At 33.9% G+C, this 18,628-nt stretch overlaps 1 protein-coding gene across 1 annotated transcript in view; it reads right to left on the reverse strand.

The window, feature by feature from the left end:
- The window catches only part of mspo (M-spondin), a 131,944-nt gene that overhangs the window by 8,515 nt on the left and 104,801 nt on the right, over positions 1-18,628 (reverse strand). The window contains exon 4 of the mRNA XM_085807082.1: positions 2,581-2,741. Coding sequence (XP_085663208.1) covers positions 2,581-2,741 — 161 coding nt within the window. The remainder of the gene's footprint in view (positions 1-2,580; positions 2,742-18,628) is intronic.

Below are 18,628 nucleotides of genomic sequence, written 5' to 3' on the forward strand. Positions count from 1 at the left end.
TTTATATGTCCGTTACGGTCCCTGTTAGATCATATTAAGGGTGGACATTTTTGTTTCGTTTGTTCGTCTGTTTACTCTAAGAGAAATACTTTTTGGGATTATATTTTTTTCTGTGGAGTTCGTACGAAACTTAGTTTAAGTCACATAATTTTGATAAATTTCAGAATCAGTTTACATTTTCCTCCTACCTTGTAGCACCAATTAAGCTGATATACATAGCTTACTAGCTGGGCATAAATATAAGCAAATTATTAGATAAATACGAAAAGACAAACATATAGATAGGGTGGTGAATATTGTTAAATAGATAGACAGGTAAAACAGACAAATCCCAGATAGATAAATATCGGAGGTAGATGAGTAGAAGCCTATAACCTAGGTTAAGAGTGTAATGATTTATCTTCAGTTAAATATTTATAGCGTTTTGTATGGAGGCATGAATTTCTTTTTGCAAAATATATTTATTGTTCAAAAGTAGACCGTTTAAGTGCCACTAATTTAATAATCTAATTTTGAATTTCATTAATAATAGCTTCATATATCAAAATTCCTCTTCAGTTCTACCTGTATGAAGAACTCTCATCTTCATACTTCATCATATGTCAGCCCAGTCGACATTCTTAAGAATACTGGCAAGAGCAAGAACAAATCATCCTGATGAATGCCAGGAAAAACAGCAAAGTATCAAAGTATATCATAATTATTTCCATGAGAACAATTCTGACCATTGTTAAGCTCAGTTGCATCTTATGTTAATAAAAGTTGTATTAAAAGAACCATCTTTGTAAGCACTCACGCAGTTATGTTGTGTTACTATAGTGCAGTTGTTTCTATCCTGTATGAAGTTATCCACCTCCTTAATACTGTTTTCAGATAAACAGTTCTTTAACAATTGTGGCGGTGGATAGCGCTCCCGCAGATTTCTCTCCAAAATAGCCCACGAAGGCCCAATGTTATTGATAACTGGTGACTGTGGTAGCCATGAAAAGAAATGCCATAAACTTGAAAAACGCATAACATGCACATTTTTTCAAAAAAGTGATATATCAGCGAACAAAATTAGAATCACTGGTAGGACTTAAACAGGCTGATAAGCACCAACTCTAAATGGACCAACATATCTAAGTAAGGTAAAGTTTACTAAAACCATGACCGAACCCCCGCCGTGTTTCACTCTCGGCAGTAAACAATTTCTATCATACACTTGAGACGGTGTTTGCCAGCTGTAAACTCGCCCAGAAATCGGAAACAATGTGAAGCAAGACTCATCCAATCAAATGAGTCTTTCGTCGTTCTACAGTCCAGGTTTTATGATTCTGGCACCACTTTCTTCTCTTACATGCATTTTGATCACTGATAAGTGGCTCTTGCCAAAATTACCCTGCTTGTGGAGTTCCCTTCTTATTGTTTTGGTGCTGACAGTGTTTGCGAGTGCGACATTCAGTTCAGCAGTCAGTTTTGTGGCTGTAGTCCTCTTATTTTTCGTCACAATCCTCTTCAATGATCGTCTGTAATGACCACTTAACACACATTTTCGGCCACGCTGTAATTTAGCGGATGCGGTTTTTCTTTGTATGAGTATCTTAGATACTGTACTTCTTGAAACACCAAATACTTCAGTTACCTTGGTTACGGAAGCACCTACCATACGAGCCCCAACAATTTGCCCGCGTTCGAATTCATTTAGCTCCAACATGATGTCACTCACAACTGCAGAACAGTCTCGATAACGAATGATACTTGCAGCGTATTGACGATGTTGTACAGGTGGCATTAGTAAGCAAACACAGCAGCGCCAACAAGAACTTTTGCAAGAATAAACATTTAAGTTCTTGCATTTTAAGAGGTGCGTCTATATTTTTGTCCAATTTGTAGGTGGAATTAGAATTTTATTCAAACTCCTATTCTTTTAAATTCCTCTTAAATAACTAATTGCACGATTTCTCTGGTTTTGAACTTCAAATTTAATCTGCGCATTATATATATAAGGATCGCAATTTTCTCTTCTATTTTCCTACTTCATGTTTTTTCGGTTTTAAAATGTTCTAGTTCATAATTCATTGCAAAGCATTCATTGTTTAATTAATGCATGGTAATATACATTATAATAGGAAACTACTCCAAATCTGCAGAAAAATAACATTTGAACAAAGTATCTGAAGTATTGAGCATGAAACAGCAATTTGTTTGAAAGTAGAAAAGGAAAGTAGAAAAACAGAGAGCTTAGCAAATATGAAGGAGAGAAAAAAAGTATATGTTACGATATATATTCTAAATACAGCAGCACTTTCATAAACTGTTGTCTAAAGCGAAGTACAGCATTCCCATACTTTCTTTTCAAAATTTGAAAAATATCTGACTTACGATTATTTCTTTCTCACAAATTTATTCCAAATTATAGTACTTTATACTACTTCGCTTTACGACTACCTTTTCTTAGATATCTTTTAATACACATCAACTGGTTGTAAGCTGACAGAGTATTTTAGAAACTTTACGTGAGCACGCAAACACACACAGACACACACACGCACAAAAAGCGGGTTACAGATTAAATATGCAAAGGAATATCTTCCTTACGATTCTTCAGATGTTTTGGAGTCCTTCGGACTTTCCCTTTTGTTGTTGTTTCACCTTTAGAACGAAAGGCACCAAGCTCTGGATATAGACCTTTCCTTATATCTTTTTTCAACTTCGGATTTTGCTTCAAAGAGTATTTCTTTAGCTCATTAATGGAACTGCTGTAAAACAAAATGAACACATATATTACTTGTTAGAAAAATGTGTCAGAGAAATATCTCCAGAGATTCAATTTTGTTAATTAAGATTACTGGATATTTCTAGTTACATCAAATGCAACTTTATTTCCCTAAAATTTGTTTTGTTTCTGCATCATTAATTTAAAATCCGTAATTCAAAATTTAACAAAATAATAAAATGCGAAATCATTTAAATATCACCGAGGGCAAAATAAAAATATAAGAATATGTAAAAATAAGCAGAATACTGTTCAATGAAAATCAAATATTTCCTTTCTTTAATTTATTTTTTACAAAAAGGTCCCTCCTTAAAAAAAGGTTAACTATGTCAATTTTCAAAATGTTTTAAAATTCCTATGATGCTTTTAGAAATTTAATCTTGGCTTTAAATATCTGTACTTTTTCTTTTCAAAATATATTTTAAATGATTTTGTTTAGATGGATATCCAGGCTAAAACCTCTCAATCGGCACGGTCCTAAAACATACGAATTTTTTTAAATCCGGTGCTGATCTTTCTTTCAAGTTAGGAATTCTCCTCCTCCTTTTGTTTTGGGTCATTATAATAGTGGCGTTTGAAAGTGTTTTTTTTTTTTTAAAAAAAAGGAAGAGGGATAACATATTCATGATTTCAAGTACAAGCCCCTCTGGTGAACATAATTTCAATTACAAAATTATGTAATTTCATGGTTTTTCTGTGTTAATTTTGGTTTCATACATTGCAAATTCACTAGATTTTGACTAAATAACATAATTTTTTTTTATTTCCAGTGGTAGAAAACTTGACAAAATGAGTAACAATAAACACAAACAAAGAGCGAAACACAACAAAAGAAAGTCATTGTCACAATTGCACTATTTGCCTCCCAGTAACGCTCGACCAAGGTAGCCCCACGAAGAGCTTTGCAGTAAGAAATATGGTGGCCAGCCATAATGAAATCGTCATCGTAAAGGGTACAGTAAGGATTCGGAAAGTCACCAATTTTAAAGAGGTGTCCAGCCAAACAGTCATGCTAAATGAAGAGTGTAAAAATTGCAACCGTCTCACGGGTTATGTTTATTTGCTCAAACCTTCAACTTTTGGCAGCAGTTCGAGCCCTCAGTTCATCATGTCGTGATGAAAAAAAATTCTTGATAAGATGTTTTACCGTACAAAATGGGATATTTCTACGTGTTATTTTTAATACTCCAGCGCCCTTCTTCGCCAATGTGTCAGCGTGTTCATTACCACTTAGTCCACAGTGACCCAGATTCCACTGAAGAACAGTGGATTTTTGCATGGATAGTTGACAATCCAAAACATCTCAGGAGGAAGGACCGTGAGTTAAGCTAATGTACTGGATTGCAGCTCTGGAGTCGGAGAGAATGACGGCCCTCCGAAATTTATCAGAGCGAATAACTAATAAACGTCAAAGCAACGTAGAAAGAAAACAAGTAAAAAACCTTTTTTACGCTTTTATAGTATTGTTGCGTGCGTACGGGTTCGTTACGAAATGAATGCACAAGTCCGATGAAAAATGAACAAAATTTATTATTATCACAACAAATATGCTTAAATTTTCTCAAATTATCGTGCAGAATTACAATATCTCACAGTAGTTAACTTTTAACTACTCAAACGTTCAATAGAACTTAATTCAAAACAGCTAAAGAAAGCTAATCCGCGAATTCGCTACAGTCAACAAGAGCAGTTTTCTAAACAACAAACTAAGTAACTACAACGAACTGAGAAGTTTTCCTCCTTTTATAAGATTTTAAAATCGCGCGCGAGAATTTTCTAGTACTTTCTCGAAATCAAAATAATAAATTAATACATATATTATAAATCATCACGTTCTGAAAATTCCATCGAATACTAATATAACAGAACATTATCTCTATTTGAGTGAAATTTGTTAAATACATTATATTATACATACACAAATTTATTTCCTCAATATATGTTGCTCTGTAAATCCTTACATTCGAGCTAAAAAAGAGATTTTTTTGGCACCAATTCTGCTTATTGGTTGCTGAATAACAGGTCGTAGTTTTTGTTTTGTTTTGTTTAAAGAAGCCATCTCCTGTCGTATAATTAAAATCTAACTTTCTGTAGACCTAGAATTCGACTTGAAATCTTGACGAGTAATTAAAACTTCTTCTTTATATTCTTAAGCAGGATGTCTTCTTAGAATACAATTTGCATATCCTAATACAATAAGAATTACAGTTACTAAAATAAGAAACATAATCTAACAATTAAAAGAAAAATTAGAAAATAATATGGATAAAATTCTAAAATTTGCAAGTTTATTTGGTATTCGCGACAAATTTTCATATTCTAGAAATCCTCAGAAATTATCAAAAATAATTGCGAAAATTTTCCCAGTGATAAATTTTCTGTCGTAGGTTATGACTAATCTCTTTAAATTCGCGACTGAGGCACTCCCTGGGAATATCCAAGTCATGCTTTCCCTCGCGAGGAATCAAAAAATGGGCGATCAAGATGTTAAGGCAGTCACATTGGACAGCAGCTGCACCGATAACGATCTACACTTTATTTCTTAATCAGAGAAAATGACATTCGATTTTCCCGCCTCCATCCATCCACAGAATCGTTGCGGTCAGGATGTTCCAGTGGTTTGATGGCTGATGACGTAGACACATTCTTCCGAAAAGACTCGCATTCAAGATTGACATGTATACTGCAGCTCGTTTAAAACTTTGGATTAAATCAATAAGTCTTTTGATTTAGATATCAAAACAGAGATATTTGCACTGGTATAATAAATGTGTAAGCTTTACGTGGTCTTAGATAGAACAGAGAGATAAAGAAGTCAATTAAGGTTTCTAGTGATTTTTAAATAGTTTCTCATTCTTTAATTCGGCGACGTGAGTGATGAATATCCTAGGATGCTGCAAGAAAATGCATTATCTATCACTATGAACTCTTTCTCCGGTCAAAAGTATCTAAAAATTAAATCATTGTTCTATTACTTCTATTATCTGTTTAATACTATTTCTTTGACGTCAAAGAGAAGGTTAAAAAATAAAAAGTTCTTAAGATCGCTTAATTAAAAAAAAAAAAAAAATTCTATTTGTGAATTTATTTACTTGATGCAGATACACACATGCATAAAAAGGAAGGGGGAGGAAAAAGTATATTTTTGTTAATTGTGCACTTTCTTCTGAACGAATACACACCTTCCCTCTTTATATATGTCTCTAAGATGGACTGAATTTAAGGGATTCATTTCAGAATCGATGGCATCTTATAATAAAAGAAAATGACATAAATATATTACACCTACACTCCATTTTATATTTAATGAATTGGAAAATTTTTCAAGTTATTAAATCAATTAGAGAATATGGGTGCTTAGAAAGTCATTTAATTAGTTTAGAGTATTGAGGAATCATAAGTTATTTCATTATACAAAAGAAAAAAATTAAGAAGCTGATGCTTTGTCTTATATTTCATTATGTATAAAATCATTAATTCTAAAAGCACTGGTGCTCTACACAGTTTAATTAATTATGTAAATGATATTAATTAAGATGCATCGGTGTTTTATTACACTAGTTTATGAATTAGGTAAGATGATCTTATCATGCGGCACTGCCAGTTTATTTAGGTGCCTAATTACGTAGAAATTAATTATTTGAGTTTGGAGTTTCGCTTTTGGTACGGTAAATTTCACTGGCACTACTTGGAATGACTCTAAGACCTACAAAGCCGAAGAGAGATCCCAAGTAACTGTTAGACACAAGAAGCAGTAAATATTTTTGCTGGTTAAGGATTCGTAAAGGTCTTTTTAATAACTACGCCAGATGGACAGGAAGAAACCGACATTTTATTGAAATAAATTATAGTTAACACAAAGTAAACAGGTTTTGAAAATTGGCATATTTGTTATAAGCGATAATAACTCCAAAGGTGCTTCACGCACTTTGTAAAAATTGTTTGAAAGTATGAACGATGCACTGTTCATACTTTCATAATTATAAATTAAGAACTTCGTCGAGTGAATTTTTTTTGGCGCAAATTGAAAAAAGTACCCCAAAATAATTTTTTTTAATTTCTGAAGTTAGTTTCTCACGAAATTTTACAAAATTTAATATTTGTGCAAAATTTGAGTTGTAGACTCAAAGTATGGAAAAAAATTCTCATGCCATTGCAGAAAAAGTCCGATTTAGGATCAGAATACCTAGTTAGAACAATGCTATATGGGAATTAACTATAAATCTGAAGTCACTCTTTCGAGACATGAAAAGCGGAAGTTGAATTTAATCAATCGGCTTAATAGAACGGAAGATATCGAAATGTCCCCTCTTTTTTTGTGCAAGGTGTACATATGATTGTTAACTTCTACTTTCCTGATATTTAATAGAAATCTTTTCAGTATACATTGAACATATTACGTGAGTAGCAAAAGACTAAAAGTACACTGGAAATATACTACATTCAAAACATTAGTGCTAAGACTACTTAGCAACAGAAGTGTTGTATTGGCATGTTGCACGACATTTATGACAGCATGCATGTACTATTAGGTACATAGAGGATTTTTCACAATTCTGTGAAGCATTTTAAAAATTCGGAATGCATAAACTTCGCATCCGGTGCTAAACTTTATTACAAACGTAACAGTTTTTTTCCCTTCGTTTCCTCACATATGGACCAATATTTCATGATCAGCTATAAACATAGCGTGGGCTGTGATGATCTTGTAGATTAGAAAGGAGTCAGATACAAAGAAATCACCCTTAAGAACCCCACCAAGAAACAAATCACATGGGTTTAAAACAGAAGATGGGAAGACCAGCGTATTAATGCAACAGCTCCTCTTCCTCTGCATTCTATCCAAATTAGTGGCAAATATACATTTTTGCGAAAACCTGGCAATTAAACTTTCAAATGACCCAAATTTTGCAAATGGCCTCGATAATAGACTGTATAGTAGTACGTCAACTGTTTTGTTGAAAGAAGTAATCATCCTTTTTTTTTCCATCTATTTTTATCTTTAGCCAGCTTGTTTGAGTAAATTCTTACACTGACGCATAGACGTCTGCCGTATCAGCAAAGGTGGAAACACTGAATTTTTGCAAAATATGTTAAAATAGTTTGCTTCTGTTTTAGTGCAATGGAATTTGGTATCAGTTGCGTAGTTTAGTTTTTATGCATTTTTAATATTGTTGCGTGCGTACGGGTTCGTTATGAAATGAATGCACAAGTCCGATGAAAAATGAACAAAAATTTATTATTATCACAACAAAAATGCTTAAATTTTCTCAAATTATCATGCAGTATTACAATATCTCACAGTAGTTATCCTTTAACTACTCAAATGTCCAATAGAACGTAATTCAAAACAGCTAAAGAACGCTAATCCGCGAATTCGCTACAATCAACAACAGTAGTTTTCTAAACAACAACAAACTAAGCAACTACTACAAACTGAGATGTTTTCCTCCTTTTATAAGATTTTAAAATCACGCGCTTTCCAGTACTTTCTCGAAATCAAAAAGAGATATTTATTTATTTAACGCACGCGCTCTTGTATTTTTAATTTTTCCGGCTTAGCTTTCTTTTAATATTCGTCACGCGCTGCACTGCGCGAGAAATAAAACCATTTAATTTATAATTGAACTAACATTAGCTTTTTAAATACCAAATTCGTAACAGTATTTTTTATGCAATAGATATTAAAAAAAGAATAAAGCAAGCTTATTAGTCTGAAACTGGTCCAAAAAGTCTATATATTCGCAGGCCCCAAAAGAAAGGGATAATTAATTATATACAGAAAGAGCGAAGTCTAAAAATCCGGTTTAACGGCAGACACGCGAATAGACACAGGTAAAACAATGAAAACCAGTTGTTTCAGACCTCTGCGTATAGCCGAAACCTCTTCATGAAAAGTTTTCGAAAACTTCCAGAGTAGGAGAATAAAAAGTGAAACAGGTCACAAAAGATTCCCGCCGCAAGTATTAGGTTGGTCATTAGAAAACCAGCAGTCGGTATAGACTCTTAGCCAGTCAGGTGCAGGGTGTTTACAGTCTCTATACCGAAAATGCGAACTTCAGGAGCAGTATCGTATTAAAATACGATACTATTAAATAGTATTAAAATACGATAGTGCTCCTGAAGTTCTTAACTGCAGTCAGAACTATTTACTATCTAAAATTTTTAACTGCAATTATGCTCATCAAACGACTTTTCGTTCTTAAGAGAACTAAAAAAATCCTTAAAAGGGATATTGAAGATTTAATTTGGCCCTTATTTCATACATTAGTAAAGGATTGCATGATTTCAGAACTTTATCGATTGTTACAGGGAGAGGAAGAGAACTCACGCAGTCCAAGGCTCTCTGAGTAAAGCCAACTTTAATATTTCGAAGTAAGTTCTGATAGTTTTTCCAAAAGACATCATCAAGATATAATAATTCTTCGTATAGAATGGTAGCTTTCTCTTCGAAAATTGCCTTTAATGGTTTAATATTTGTAATAACACGGAGTCAATAGTCTTAACCACGCCAGTAATAAACTTGAGAGCTTGGTTTTGTATGATCTCCAGCTTGTTCATCAGACTTTTGGGCATAGTTATTAGTCGTTCGCAAGAATAAGTGAACAGTGGCAGAATAAAAGTGTGGTAAGTAGTAACTAAGGTTGAACGTGCACACCCCTAAACACAGCCAGCAAGTCTTTTTAGGATAGATAAACGCTTTGTTACGCAATGAGAAATATACTCAACATGTTTTTCCCAGCACAGTTTGGAGTCGAACACAATACTCAAATAAGTAAAAGTATCCACACTCTCTAATAGGGTATTTTTGGTAACATAACGCAGATTTTAAATTTTGGTTCATGAACGATGGAAAATGTCTCAGTTGCAGTTTTGGTTAGATTAACGATCACATTATTTTCTTTGCCACATGTCTCCAGCACGTTAAGTTCTTTATTTAGATTTGCCTCGAGTGAAGATTTGGCGTTCCTCTTTGACTATTGCACCCACAAGATCGTCTTCTGCAAAAAGCAGGCAATCAACACATGGAACTGATTTTAACGATTGTATTAAATCTTCAATATAAATATTAAAAGGGAGCAGCTGGAAACAGCTCCCTTGGTAAGACCAGTTTGGAAACTATAGCTATTAAACTTAAATGAATAATTGCCTTAGCGAACCTATAGTTCCTTTGATAGAGAAATGGACGAAACCAGTAAAGTATCCTTGATCGGATACCGATAGTGGACAATGTATGAAGTAACTTTTCTCTCCAGAGTCGCACGCTGAGTTAAAAATCAACGTAAACGGCTGTGAGATTATTTCGCTTATCCAATGAATTTTTTATTACGTAGCTGAAGTGAGTCACTTGGCTGTTTGTCGAGCGATTTCTCTTAAAGCCAGTCTGTTCAGAAGATAATACATCGTAATTCTCAAGAAACCAGTTTGGTCTAATAAGTACTGTTCTCTCCACCAGTTTACTAATGGTACTGGTAGGAGAAATTAGTTTATAATTTAGCAAGGAATTTTCTTCTTAACCTTTCTTAAGAACTGGAACAATATGAGTTATTTTCCAGATCGCGCGGATTAGGCCCGTATTTTATACATAATTAAAAATAGGAGTATACAGTAGTCTTTCCAGTGCAAAAGACCCAAAGAAAATCAGCATGAATACCATCTTCTCCATTGGATATTTCTGTTTTTAAACCCCTCAGAGCGACCCGTAGTTCCTATTTACGAAAAGGTATTTCAGAGACCTCAAGTCTTTGATAGTCTTATTCGTTGATCCTAATTTAGCTTTTTGCGGCTCCTTTGTATAAAAGCTTCACAATCTCCGAGCAACTAGTTGTTTCTTTTGGGATTTAGAATAAAACTTTACAAAAGCATTAGCGATCTCATTGTCAATTGTGTACAGTTGGATTGTGCGAATGGGTTGGCTGTTTTAAGGGGATGGAAAACTTATTTTGAACATTAACAAGGAATCTGAATGTTTTACTGTTGTCCTAGTAATTAAGGTTATTTGTAACATAAAAATTAAGTAATAAAAAATAGAAACTCAAACTTGAATAAAAACTGCACATAATAAAATTTCTTAAACATATTATTAAAAAGCAAAATGTTCAGATATTGCTTTAGTTGGGATATTTCATTTTCATTTATCCTCTCGATTTGTATAAATGTTGCATAAAAATATAAGGAAGTAATTCAGATTCCTTTAAAATTAATGTTTTGGGCGCAAAATTTACTTTACAATCTACACGCATATTCACATATAAAATCTTAAAACATTTTAAAACATTATTACTGGTAAGCAAAATTTCATGCACAATTGTACACGAATCAAAACTTTTTTTAAGCATTTTGGTTCACGTTTGGCTTCTAAAAGTAAAATTTAGTAGTAACTCCTCCATTTTTTAAACGGAAACTTTGTTAAGTTTCATCTTCGGAACGTGTGAAGATCCTTGTGGTGTTTGGGGAAGGGAAGGGAAACATTTTTCGTGCCATATGGCTTTAGGATAAAATCTCTCTTGCAGCTAGCACTTTTTTACACCATTTCTTGTGAAGGTGGATGACATCGTTTAAGATCTACTTTAGCCGCGCATTATTGAAAGAATCTGAATTCTCAATAATTTTTTAATAATCACCAGATTTTCCAACTCGCTGATGCCTAGAAACATATATTACAAATTTTTGGAAAGCCTTGAAGTGTAACCCGACTCATACCTTTTCCAAAAGCTCCGACAATTCATACATATTCTGGATCGTCAATTTTCGATTTTTCCATATCTCACAAATGTTCCACGAGTTACGTTAAAACGAGTATGAGAACCAAACAATGGAGCAAGTTTATTGACATGTTCCTCAAACTACTTAATAGTTGTGCAAGTTCGAAAATAACATTGTTTTCAGGCGTATCCTATTGATACAATAGTTGTACTGTTAACAGATATTTCTGAAGTTTTAGATGGAGAAGTTTGGTAACAGGTCTGTATTTTTCCTTATTCAGCATTTATCGAATAATAACCAATAAAATTTCTACGAAAATATACTCGGACAGCCTCTACAGACTTTTTTTGTTCCTCCAGTTTTGAAACCAAGTGGAATGGTTGAAAGCTATTGAGGAAGCCGAGTCATCATCACATGATAAAAGGAAATGGAACTCACTATTGCAAACGAATTTTTGCACTGGCGTGAACTACTAACATTTCTTGGCCCACACCAGGCATTTTTGTGATGTCTGTTGAATCAATCTTTTTTGGTTTGTGGATTTAAGACCTCAAAAAATGAAGGAAATGGTGTTTGATGTATATGGAAATTGACCAAACTATACCACTGTTAGTTTGGTTTGGTTTATTTGATTTTAGCAAAGCATGTGAGGGCTAACTGTTTAAGGAAAGAATACCTTCGTGACAGGACATCTTAACAGAAATTAGCTCGTATCTATGTTACGTGTGGGGAAACCTACGGAAACGGTTGTGCCGCAAACTCGTTCGCCTGAAATCGAACGCAGGTCGAACCAGGATTCAATGACTTTACCGCTCTGCCATTGGTGGGCTCGGTGTTAGAATGATGACTTTTTTTTGGAGGGAGGGGGTTGACGTCGTGGATTGCGAAGCTAAAATCCGTCTACGTATAGCTGATATATATGTGAGCTCTTTTACTTGGTTTTGTTTAGTTTAATTGAATATGGCAAAACACAATAGGGCTATCTGCGTAAGGGGAGGGATGCCTTCTTGGAGAGCTTTCTAAGGCAAACTTGCTTGAATACACGTTACACATGGGGAAAACCACGAAAATGCACATGCAGCCAGGTCGGAAATACCAATGTTCACCGCTCGGCCGTTGGTGGGCGTTAACTCTATTCCTGGAAATCTACTCGTATTCTCAAGTCGTATGATGGTATATGCACTAGTAGAAAAATGATTAATAAAAGCTATTATTCTGAAATACCGACAACAAGTATTAAGCCTCTACTATGTTACTATGGTCAGCTTAACTTTAAACTACACACTTCTTCATTTCTGGCAGCTGAAGCCTCATTAAGTGTAGAAGCTAGGCGTAAACAATTAACAATAGAGGAACGAGATGTTAATACTAAATAGTATTTCGCTATTGCACGTAATTTATTTTTTTTAATTGATCCTAATGAAAAAATTACTCTCTCTCTATATATATATTTGAAATATGTATATATCTATATGTAACAGACCTATTTAAGTGTAATTGAACTATTTTATTCATGTCATGAACTGTAACCGAACTATTTTATTTAAACGCCATCTCGTGGCGATATGAAAAAACGTCAGTCGACCTCCAGCCGCCATGATGATAGCTTACTATGTTATGTTATTCTCAATATTTGATGTTCCATTTCGTTTATGTTTCATTTTTATATATATTTCTTTTGTTTGTAACCGTTCCTGTGTGCTCTGTTAATAAATCCTTTTAAAGCTAGCCGGCATTAGTGTCTATTGAGGAACGGCTACATCACATTGGCGCCCAACTAAATTTGAATCCAAAATGGCGCAACAAAATGTTTAGAATTTCTGTTTGGCTTTAACAAGCTCTTACTCCCGAATTTAACTTTTAGTTGCTGGAGATCGGCTCAGTTTCTTTTCAGGTGTGGACTACTGGTCAAATAGTCTGGAAACCAATTCTGGAATTAAAATTGTCATACCGTGCTGCTAGCACATCGAATCATCAACTGGACAATTTCAACGGAAAAGATAAGTTTCGTTTACATTATCGTTTAATCTGAGTTTAAAGTTCTTTTAAACTGATTATTTATTATAAGCTGCTTCTTAAAGCAAATGTAAATTCTTTACTGAAATCTCATTTATTGATACTACATAAGAGTATTAAACGAAAGCAAACAGCTTTCTGTTAACCAAACGTTATTTTTTTAATTGTAATTTGTTATTTTAAAATGTTAATTCGCATAGTAAATTAATTTGTGAATAATATTGTTTCACTGAATACATGTTTTGATGTTAAAGTTTGAATATATTCATGGACGTTGTTCATTAGAATTTATTAGTTTCGCTTCTGCATACAGCAGCAGATGTTTTTTCCCCGCGGAAATGTTTAGACTAGCGATGATTCATGATGTGTTTACGTCAAACCTTTTATTATTTTTATTTCCTTTGAGTGCTGTTGTTCCTTATTAAATGTTTTATTCTACATAAAATAAAATATTGTACTTTTGATTTATCTTTTGACGAACATTTTGAGAAAATGATTATAGTATAATACTTTAAGAAAATACGATTGTTTTCCTTTAATGAATGCATGTCTTGAAAATATTTCTTGAAGCGAAAGAAAATAATTATGAATAAAATCGAATGACTATTTAAATAAAGTAAAAGAGTTACTAAGTGTGTGTTGCTTAATCAGCTTAATATTTTGTTAAGATTAAGATTTCGAAGAATTCAGCTTAAATATAAAAGCTTATGGTAAGACATTTATGTATGTTTTGTATGTTTTGCTAAGTAGAAAACAATTTTTGAGCTATTTATTATATGTTATTTTCTTGATACAAGTTGAATTTATGAGGGCATTTTATGATATTTTTACGACTTCGAAATAATAAACTTTGTGAGTATTATTGTTTACATTTATAAATACTGTTTAATAGTGGTATATAAATGTACGAGTAACATTGTTTACATTCATACATGCTGTTTAATAGGGGTATATACATTTTACTTAAAGGTATAATTATTAATTCTAAAATACTGTATTGTGAATAAAATCGAAATAACAACAAATTCAACTTCATATTTTCCCTCCCCCCTGACCTCTCATATAATTATGGCTTACCTTGCCAAAGCACGAAAAGAGGATTTAAAAACTCTCGCTGCAAAACTGGGTTTCACTGTAAACGACACTATGCGAGTAATAGATCTTAAAGATCTTATTGTCAATTCTGACACTTATGATGAGGCTTTTACCAGGAATCTTCTGGAAACTTTAATCGAAACTAGACAACAAAAACAACGTGAAAGCAACGATCTGGAGACACGTCAAAGAAAAGAACAAGAACTTTTATTAGAATTGGAACGTTTAAAATTAAACCTGGCAGCTGCTAGCTCAAACCCTAACTATGCCGCCTTTGCTTCAAATGCAGCTATTGGAACAAATATTCAACACCTAATCCCTAAATTTACAGGAACTTCTGACATTGCAATCTACCTGCAAATTTTTGAAAGACAATGTGAAAAAGTTAATATAAAACAAATAGATTACATCACTCATCTCCTACCTCTTCTGCCTATAGACATTTCGCAAATTATTTTAAGAGAACCAAAAGACAAATTAGAAGATTATTCTTACATCAAGAAGATTCTGCTACAAAGATTCAAATTAAATGCTGAATCATTTCGAATTAAACTTACTACACACCAAAAACACCCTGGGTCCATATGGAAAGATTTTACTTTCGAATTAAACAATTATCTCGAAGAGTGGCTCCATAGTCTCGATGTTACAGACTTTGAATCACTCAAAGACTTGGTCCTGACAGATCAGCTTAAAAGAAGAGTCAGTAGTGACGTTAAGGAGCATTTTATTGATACTTGGGGAAAAATAAAGAGTTCATCTGAATTAGTACAGAAATTGGATGATTATGAAGCTGTACGTGTTAAAAATACGAACTATAAAACTGAACTTCCTGGCAGGCGGAACTATTCTTACAAACCGACTAATCCATCCAAACACAAAGTAGAAAATCGAACAAGTGACATACAGGGAACTCATAAAACCTTTTTAAATCGTAGTCAGCAACAAACAGAGGAAAAGCGACCTCCTTTAACATGCTATGGGTGCGGAAAAACTGGTTTTATCAAGTCTAAATGTTCAGACTGTAACCCCCCAAAGAGTTCAAATTCATCAAATTTTGGCACTATCCAAATCCGATCCTGTTTATCTTCCACTCGGACTGCTGTATTTCCAATTAGTATTGGTGGTGTTTCCGGTACAGCTTTCGCCGACACTGGTGCTAGTCACTCAATTGCAAGTGAATCCCTCTATCATATTCTGCAAAAACAAGATGCAGTATTTGAAAAGACAACACTACAGGTGTCTTTCGCTGATGGTTTGGTATCTGAAAAAGAGGTACTTCGCACCGAACAAATCATTCTTCTCGAAGGCAGAGCGTTCAAAACTTCGCTCCTTGTATTGCCTGATGCCAAAAATAACTCGACTCTGTTAGGAATTGACTTTCTTCAAAAAGCTAAAATTGTTTTAAATCTTGCTGAAAATAAGTGGAACTTTTCTGATGAACCTCGAAGAAAATATAGCTTCGTGAAACCTCATCAATCCCAAGTACTGGAAGAAACCCCAGTTGTTGTAAACAACTGCCGACTACGAGAAAATGAAGGACAGCAATTAACTACAGCCCAACGGCTTGCAACTGATGCATTGCTTAACAAATATCACACTGTCTTCAAAGTAGGGGGAGAAGCCACTAATCAAAAGCCATCTGGCTTACTTCAAACTCCAGTCTATGCTCAACGTTTTGAGACCTTGTCAATTGATCTTTTCGGTCCGCTTCCTGAAACACCGTCTGGTGAAAAATGGATTTTTATTGTGCAGGACTGTGCTACGAAGTGGACAGAACTATTTGCTTTAAAGGAAGCCACGGCCAGAGAATGTGCCACTATTCTTTTGGAGGAAGTCGCCCTTCGATTTGGGTTACCCAGGAAAATAATAAGTGATAATGGTACCCAGTTTACTAGTGCTGTTATGCAACAACTATGCTATATCTTGAACATTGATCAAAGTCTTACTCCTGTCTATCACCCACAATCTAACCCAGTTGAAATGAAGAATAGAGATCTGAAACCACGTTTAGCAATACTTGTTGGTAACGACCATCAGTCATGGAAGGATAAACTGCCATTAATAAGGTTTGCTTTGAATACAGCCAAATGTGATTCAACTGGACATTCTGCTGCTTTTCTTCAATTTGCACAAGAGTTACGAACCTTAGATGATGTAAAGCATGATATAAAAGCCGTAATTGAGAACGATAATTTTGTTCCCGAAATTACTCCATATTTGAAACGTTTTGCAAGAAATGTACAACAGGTACGAGAAAGAGTCGAATTGCATCAAGATAAACAGAAACGTTATGCTGACAGAAAACGAAGAGAAACACCGAAATTCGTTCCTGGAGATAAAGTTTGGGTCACTCTCCACCCAATCAGCAAAGGTCCACTGAAGAAAACTGCTAAATTCATGCCGAAGAGAGATGGTCCTTATGTGATAGTGACTACAAGATCTTCAACCACTTATGATATTGCCGATCCTCATGAACCAGACAAAATTCTCGGCAAGTATCATGTTTCAGCCTTGAATCCATATCAAGATCGAAATAAGTTTCAAAACTCAGCTCGTGTAACTCCAGTGGTTCCCTTAAAGAAAAGAGGACGCCCGAAACGTGTAATACCACCCGAATCTGCACCTGTTGCACAAGGTGCAGGTGACGCTAAATTTCCTGCTTGTCAAACTGGAGCCCATTCATCTGATTCTCCGCCCGCTGCACAAAGTAGACAAAGGTCAGTTCCTGACTTCTTGCCGAGACGTCTACGAAGTCAGAGGGGGAGGATGCAACAGACCTATTTAAGTGTAATTGAACTATTTTATTCATGTCATGAACTGTAACCGAACTATTTTATTTAAACGCCATCTCGTGGCGATATGAAAAAACGTCAGTCGACCTCCAGCCGCCATGATGATAGCTTACTATGTTATGTTATTCTCAATGTTTAATGTTCCATTTCGTTTATGTTTCATTTTTATATATATTTCTTTTGTTTGTAACCGTTCCTGTGTGCTCTGTTAATAAATCCTTTTAAAGCTAGCCGGCATTAGTGTCTATTGAGGAACGGCTACATCACATATACATATTTCTTAATTTGTTAAGCTTTGAAACCGTTCTATTTAAGAGGATTATCCTTTTTACATTCCAACGCTATCACTGCGCGATCATTATTTTACTTTGTGCAATACTTAACCAAAGCTGAATATTTAAATGACCACCGAAAAACAGCAGTTTTTCATTTTTACTAGCAATTATTTTCTCGGATATTTTAATATATTTATTAAAGATACTGCTTTATTATTTATCTCATTTCTGTCTTTAAATTTGTGACATACTGAATTATGTATTGAACATGCTTGCAATCAACGACAATTTTTTTTTAATACCTTAAAAATGATTATTGTTTTATCTTAAGGGACAAGATCTTGTCCATTACAAATACGGATGAGAAACAAGGGAAGACGTAGTTTCCAACTGATGGATTTATCTTTTATATTTATGAAAGTGTTTATGAAAGGTGCTTTTTTAGTATAACAAAGTGAATCATTTAAAACAACGGACACTTACTAATAACAGATTGCAACAAACGTCATTTTATACTGTTAGTGTTATAAGCAAAATTTGTTTCAAACAATATATGATACTATGTCCATAAAATTTTTAATTCTATTTCTTGTGTATCGTATCGTCTGCATCAAAAGTAAAGTATTATAATACTAGGTATGAGCTTTTGCCTCGACTTATAGGTTGGCATCATCACATATATCCTTTTTTTAAATTTTATTCAAAGTTTTGTACACTTCTTAATATTTTGATGTTTTTCTGTTTATGTCATTTTACGTTCAAAAACAAAATGCTGAAATAAACGCTAAAACTTTGAAAACTGAAATTTTTAATGGGATTTTCTTTAACACTTGTAGGGTTTATAGTTATTTTAACTAACATTTATTTTAAGTTTAAACTATCTTTCCTGTCAATCCTTACTTTCCCCTGGAACTGCCAATGCCAGAATATGTAAATTTGAGTAGAACGCGCAAGCATTCAAATTATCAGCGGAAGTAGTATGA

Source organism: Stegodyphus dumicola, chromosome X1 (genome assembly GCF_044657685.1).
Source record: "Stegodyphus dumicola isolate Sdum_Otavi_A_Nest chromosome X1, ASM4465768v1".
NCBI lineage: Eukaryota > Metazoa > Arthropoda > Arachnida > Araneae > Eresidae > Stegodyphus > Stegodyphus dumicola.